The 7,500-nt window shown below is 39.8% G+C and overlaps 1 protein-coding gene across 1 annotated transcript; it reads left to right on the top strand.

The window, feature by feature from the left end:
* The first annotated feature begins 404 nt into the window (after nt 1-404).
* On the top strand, nt 405-3,799 carry LOC143038170 (actin, muscle-like). Its single transcript, XM_076207187.1, has 2 exons — nt 405-535; nt 2,255-3,799. Exon 2 carries the CDS (start codon nt 2,274-2,276, stop codon nt 3,402-3,404), a length of 1,131 nt encoding a protein of 376 aa, XP_076063302.1. The 5' UTR covers nt 405-535; nt 2,255-2,273; the 3' UTR covers nt 3,405-3,799.
* The last annotated feature ends 3,701 nt before the right edge of the window (nt 3,800-7,500 follow it).

The raw sequence follows: 7,500 nt of genomic DNA, 5'->3' as shown, positions 1-7,500 counted from the left end.
TAGTTTTTTTACCACTCATGTTCTTCACCTTTTCTCTGTTATTTATGTATCTTATAAATTTTGTTATGGATATTCCTGTCACTGAAATATGTATTTTATTAGGCTTGACATGTATATGTTCAAAAATATATTCTGAATAGAGTTTGCATAAAACATACTGTTTTGGCAGTGTCACCCCTACAATCGAAATGTTTCTTGTGACTGACCTTATTTGTATACGAAACTTATGAAAAATAATGACAAACAAAATAACACCGGCATGCAGTACACGCAAGCACTTGAATGGTAAGGATGTAAAAAATATTGAAGAAAGAAACCCCAAATTATGTCGATTTTGTCATGACAAGCACGACAGCTATCCTTCAGTGGCATTTTCCTTTATTTTTTCTTCCTATTTTTATTTGGATAATCCGGTTGTGCCATTTGGCTCCTCTTGAGGCACTGCAGCAATCTCTCTTAGCGTCATCCGAAGGTATAAAAGGCAGCAAAGATGAGAAGAGTGCCAGTCTGCTTGAGGCTCAAGACTCTCCCTAAGGTGAAGAAAGGGTTTAGTACTTTAGTGCTTACGTAACATAACTGTGCGGACTCCTCTCGTGTGCTGCTGTGGTGCGTCAGGCTTCGAACTCGCCTCGTGACCCCTGAACCCGGCTTCAGTTTCCAACAGTTATCAGTGATTGCAATTTTCCCCAGGCTACTCAATTGCGTTAGGAAAAAGTAACAGTTTTGCTAGCAGATAGGTGCTTGTTAGCTTTTGAATTTTCAATAGGAATATAACATTCCGGAGATACTGTCAGCTGAGGAAAATAGCCTGTCATTTACTGTGGGCCGCGGTATTGGAGGAAAATTAATATGTCGCCATGATAAATTTATTATGAAGTTCTATAAATTGGTGATTTAAACTCCCTTTAATCTGCTGGTGTACAGAATTTCGTCTGATCGATGCTAATTTACAGAGTTCAGTTTCAGATCTGAGTCTTGTACCCAGATAAAAAATATCACTTGCCAAAAGTAAAACAAACAAAGAGTGTTACTGTATTGAAGCGGTTCAGATATGAGCGTAACGATATGATAAAAATCTAAGACATGAAAACAATGCAATCTGATACTCCACGGGGTCGTAATATATTGTTTCTCCTTGGATAGCTACGAAGAATTCTAGAATTCATTTCTAAAGCAGTGAAAATATTTACTCCCCTTTTTCCCTCCCCTCATTCACTGTCAGCTGAGACATCAGGGAACGGGTTACATAAAACAAGAATGTTTTCACCACTGCCCAAAGTGCAACAAGCGAATATCGTTTGCTTTCAGTTTCAGTGTGATCACTTCATATTCACGATATACTTCTTTCACGAAGTAGGTTGCGTAGGTTGTATAAGATAGTCCAGTAGTAGCCAGAATAGATTAGATAATATAAATCGAATTGAAGAAGTTATTATAGTTTTTCCAATGCAAGTAATGAGGATTTGTACAAACGATTGATCTAAAATTTTTGCCACGCACACGCGTACACATTTATATGCCAGCACAAATATGTCCGTGAACACACACCCAGCAAAACCTCACGACACAAATGCAAAGCCAAAAAAACGTAGAGAACAACATTCATAATCCGCCTTCTTTTTCATCATCACTAATCTTACCATATTATCACTTTTTTACTTTATTCATAACTCTAAATTAATCTTCATACTTTCATTTTATTGAAAGATTAACCTACCCTCTCTTGAATTAAAATTTCCTGAGACATGCTCTACTAGCCTACTGATTCCATTATATTTAATTTCTTTTCAACTTAACCTCACTATTGGCCACTACGGCTATCCTTCCTTCTAGAGTTTAGTCATCTAATATTCCTTTGTTAATTTTTTACACCCTTCAATATTCCTTCCCACTGACTTCTGCATCCTTCCTTAATCCAAAATGTTGAAAGCTAGATAGGGATAAAACATTGTGGCCTGTTACTAACCTCACCCAAGTCCATTTCTCTTCCTTTCTCTGATGAAAAAGGCATCTAAATAAAGGTGTCACTACATCCGATAAGCCCAACAAATGCTCCCACATTTGCATGATGACGTTCATATTTGTACTAATGGATACACACGCTTATGTCTATATATGAAATATGATACATACTGTTAAATAAAGATTTGTTTAAAGATGGTGTTTGAAAGTTCTCATAAACAACATTTAAACATCAGTTTGAAATCAAACACATTGAGAGTGGATGTTCTAATGATCTTCCATATTTTCAAAGACTCTAAACCACCACCACCATGTGTGACGACGATGAGTGCGCGCTCGTTGTGGACAATGGCTCCGGGATGGTCAAGGCCGGATTCGCCGGTGACGACGCTCCCCGAGCTGTCTTTCCCTCCATCGTCGGCCGTCCTCGCCATCCAGGTGTGATGGTCGGTATGGGTCAGAAGGACGCCTACGTCGGTGATGAAGCACAGGCTAAGCGCGGTATCATGACTCTGAAGTACCCAGTTGAACATGGCATCATTACTAACTGGGACGACATGGAGAAAATCTGGCACCACTCCTTCTACAACGAGCTTCGAGTTGCCCCTGAGGAATCCCCCGTTTTGCTTACCGAAGCTCCTCTCAACCCTAAGGCTAACCGTGAGAAGATGACCCAGATTATGTTTGAGACCTTCAGTGCCCCTGCCATGTATGTTGCCATCCAGGCTGTGCTGTCTCTTTACGCCTCCGGTCGTACCACAGGTATCGTCCTTGATGCCGGTGATGGTGTTACTCACACCGTCCCTGTATACGAAGGTTATTGTCTTCCTCACGCTATCCTCCGTCTGGACTTGGCTGGTCGCGATCTTACTTCCCACCTTACAAAGATCATGACTGAACGTGGCTACTCCTTCACTACCACGGCTGAACGGGAAATCGTTCGTGACATCAAGGAGAAGCTCTGCTACGTGGCTCTTGACTATGAAGGTGAGATGAACGTGGCTGCTGCCTCATCCTCCTTGGACAAGTCCTACGAACTCCCCGACGGTCAGGTCATCACCATTGGTAACGAGCGCTTCCGTGCTCCTGAGGCTCTCTTCCAGCCTTCCTTCCTGGGCATGGAGTCTGTTGGGATCCATGAGACTGTCTTCAACTCCATCATGAGGTGCGATATTGACATCAGAAAAGACCTGTACGCCAACAACGTTCTGTCTGGTGGCACCACCATGTACCCAGGTATCGCTGACCGTATGCAGAAGGAAATAACTTCCCTCGCTCCCTCTACCATAAAGATCAAGATCATCGCTCCCCCTGAGCGCAAGTACTCCGTCTGGATCGGCGGCTCCATCTTGGCTTCCCTGTCCACTTTCCAGGCCATGTGGATCACCAAGGAGGAGTACGAAGAGTCTGGCCCAGGGATTGTCCACCGAAAGTGCTTCTAATTTGAACAATTCTGAATTTTCTTTCTTCATTCTGTTTTCTTTTTTAAAATTCCAAGGCTCAAATGAAATTATCGATACTATATCTGCATAACTAATATGAAAAATAAATCACTCAGCTCACCATATCCTCTCACAAAATAATTCATATATGAATAACGTTTACGAAGATTCTGTATAATAACACCTTAGTATACAAATCATCCTGATTTCGATGGAAAGTGTGGAGAGATATACTGAAGGCTTTAGATTAAATAATTGTTACTCAAAGTATAATCAAGATAACAGACGTCAAGTAAAACCAGGGCCAATCTTGAACGAGAGTTCAAAATTACTATAAGTTAATATCTGTTGTATGATGTTTCCTAAGTATATGAATAAAAATCTTGGGTAACAAACTATTTGTTTTATACATCCAGAAGGAGATGGTAAACAATGCAAAGATCCAATCCAATTTCTTTTGCCAATATGTGCACCCTAAATTCGTGGCAGAAGACAGAAATGGAATTGAGAAATTCGATAACTTGCATATCAGTAGCGAGTTGATTTTAGGGTGGGAGGTGGCTATGTACCTCGAGCCGCCTTTTGCTGCTCCTCAAATGTCTGAGCGGATTCCATCGTGGACTCAGTTCAAATTTACGCAGTGGATGATATGTTAATTAGTACTTGTGTAGTGCTCTCTAATTCTTTATGGGTCTCCAACCATGATGAGCAGTAGAAGAGTGCTCTCCTGATGTAGGTGCCAAAAATGGGTCTCATCAAAGTTGGAGACCCATAAATAATTAGAAAGGCTCACGCAAATACTTATCAAAAATGGGTACATCAATTCCGAAATATCCCGAAAAATACATGTGATTGTAGACAAGTGATACACGAGTAAGAACAACACAACACCTAACAATAACACCATCAAATTATACTAAAAAAATCACATGTTCACTGAATACAAGACAGATGAAAAAATTAATTATACACAACTGACCTAACATTACCAGATAGCCATTACGAGAAGACTCTATATTGCCTATCAATACCAGTTTTTTGAGCTCACAGGTGGACCTCAAGCAAAACTTACACGATGCTTAACTTGTCGCAAATGCAATGGATCAATTAAAACACCATCCCACACAATCGACCACTATAAAAAAGAAAACTTAGGTATAAACAGCACACTACCATAATAGAAAGTGAGATCCTTGTAGGCTGCTGTTTTTAGAAACTCTTTAAATATCAAACGAGACATCCAAATATGAATGGTCAGGTGAATGATCTCCAAGCATTATCGTGCGTAAGGAGAATGATAACGAAAAAACCAACGAGTCTCGCTGGGAGAGATCTAAACACGCAGAGGTAACCTCATCTGTGGGCTCTCCCATTGGCTCAAGGTAGCTAATCAGGTTGTCCAAATTATACAAACACACTCTGTGATTGCTACGTCTCATGTAAATTACATACCAAGCTCCTGATAACCCTGCGTAACATACACACACAAGCATATCACAAACAAAAATACGACTACACACACAAATATCTACATAAGCCTTTTCTCCTACTGAATTTAATTTCATCTCTAATTTTCCTACTGCATCTTCTCATTTCAGTTTACCCACCACTAGAAGCCTTTTCTCTTTTCTAATTGTCTCTACGACTTAGATTCTGACTCCCTTTCTAACTTTGTTGGTTGAGGTCTTGTTATATCCTCAAAAAGCCCCCTCACAAATATTGACGTTAGCCTCCAACTCCAAGTTTCTTGCCCATGCCTTCATTGAATGTCAATGAAGGATCAAATAATAATATAGAGCAAGGTACAAATAAAAAACAAAATGATAATGTAAGACATGATATTGAAACTCAAAATGTGTCAAAAAGAAATAATCACGAGTTTCTTAAAACCATGTACTTTAATGCTCGTAGTATTAGGAACAAATTTCAAGAAATACAGGCGTATGTCAAAAGCGAAAATCTCGATATGATAGGAATAACTGAGACATGGTTAAATGGTACAGAGTTCGAAGCGGGATTTAAACACTTTCATCAGGATAGAAACCATAAGAAAGGTGGGGGTGTTCTGTTGTACGTTAAAAACAATATTCATGCTTGTGTTTTAGAGAAAGTGAAACAGGATGCATATGATAGTTTGTGGGTTGAGTTAACCCAAACAAATGGACAAAAAATGAATATAGGTGTAATATATAGGCCAAAGACATTATCATTAGCAGACGACAAACTGTTATTTCAAGAGCTGTCTAGTTTCTGCAACCGGGATTTATTGATAATGGGTGATTTCAATTTTACTGACATTGATTGGATGACCCTTGAACATGGCCATATAGGTAGTCGCTTGATTGATTTTCTTGGTGACAATTACTTAATTCAGCATGTAAAAGAGCCCACAAGATATGGAAACTTACTCGATCTATTGATCACTAGCCGCGAAAGCATGGTAACTGATGTAGAAGTCGGTGAATCTGCTGCAAATAGCGATCACAACTTAGTTAGATTCAAACTCCTAAAATGTTTTAGAATAGATACTTGTGTTACTAAAATACCCGATTTCAGTAAAGCTCAGTTCATAGGACTACGTCAGGAGCTTCAGCTTACAGATTGGGAGGCAAAATTAAACGAAAGACCTGTAGATCAGATGTGGGAAATACAGTATTTCAAAATACGCTCACTAAGATGATTCAAACTTACATTCCTTTTAAGGACAGACGTCCCGCAAATCAGGCTCGCCCAAAGTGGCTCGACAAAGAAACTGAAAAAAGTATTGCTAAAAAGAGACAGGCTTATAAGAAATATAAGTGCTTGGGTGCATCTAATGACTATGAAAGTTATGTTTCAATACAGAGAGATTTAAAAAAGACAATAAGAAAAAGAAAACGACAATACGAAATGAACATCGCTGATAAATCCAAAGAGAATCCCAAAGAATTTTATAGTTACATTAGAGATAAAAAGGTTGTTAGGAATCACATTGGTCCACTATTATCTGCTGACGGTCAACTTGAATATTCAAATGAAGGAATGTGTAATATCTTAAACAATTACTTTAGCTCGGTATTCGTAAACGAAACACCTCAAAGTGAATTCCAAACTGAAACCTGTGGAAAGTCTAGGGTAAACTTACTCACTACGGTAAATATAACAAAAGAAAAAATTAAAAGGTGTATAGATAAACGCAAAGTTAATAAAACACCAGGGCCTGACGGTTGGCATCCAAGAATCTTAAAGGAAATGAAAAATGAGATTGTTGTTCCATTAGAAATTATTTTCAAGAAATCCATCATATCCGGAGATGTCCCAAGAGAATGGAAGCTAGCTAACGTTACTCCCATATTCAAAAAAGGTAACAAAAAGAAGCCAAATAACTATAGGCCTATAAGTTTGACTTCAATCGTAGGAAAAATACATACATACATATAACAAGGCTTTTTCCCCCTTACTAGGGAGGTAGCCAAAAAGGAAAAGACATAAAATCATTCCCACCCATTCCATCCCAGAAAACACTCCATACCCCTCCACCCTCCCTCCCATCTTAGCACCTCCTAGATGACGGGTCATCCCTGCACCCTGTCCACTGCCCTGGGTCAGAAGCAGTGTCGCAAGACACAGCACATCCACAGCAAGGCCGCTTCATTAAATCAGCGACCCCCCCTCTCCGTCCCCCCATATAAAGGAGAGGACGGGGAGAAATCCCTTCGGGCTGCGTCAAAATTTTGCTCACACACACTACCTCACCCCCCATCCCCCCGTCCATTCCACCTCATGCATCACAACATCTTCCATATACAATCATTCTCCATTCACCCCTGTCTTCTGTCCTCTCCCGTCCTTCCTCAACAGACATTCCCCTCTTCCCCAAAGCCCCCTTCACCCCATCCATCCATCTCATCCTAGGACGTCCCCTCATGTTCACTCCCTCCACATCTGCCTTCCATAATGGAAACTATCATCAGAGATGGTATCGAACATCATTTAGAAAGTAACCGTTTGGTAAATGATAGCCAGCATGGTTTCAGACGGAAACGTTCTTGCGTGACTAACTTACTCGAATTCTACAACACAGTTATCTCGAATTATGACAAAAGAAACAATACTT

This window comes from Oratosquilla oratoria, chromosome 2 (assembly GCF_046742065.1).
Source record: "Oratosquilla oratoria isolate Oo_2021 chromosome 2, ASM4674206v1, whole genome shotgun sequence".
In the NCBI taxonomy this organism is placed as follows: Eukaryota; Metazoa; Arthropoda; class Malacostraca; order Stomatopoda; family Squillidae; genus Oratosquilla; species Oratosquilla oratoria.
Note: the sequence above shows the minus strand (reverse complement) of the source record. Positions and strands in the feature narration are given on the sequence as shown.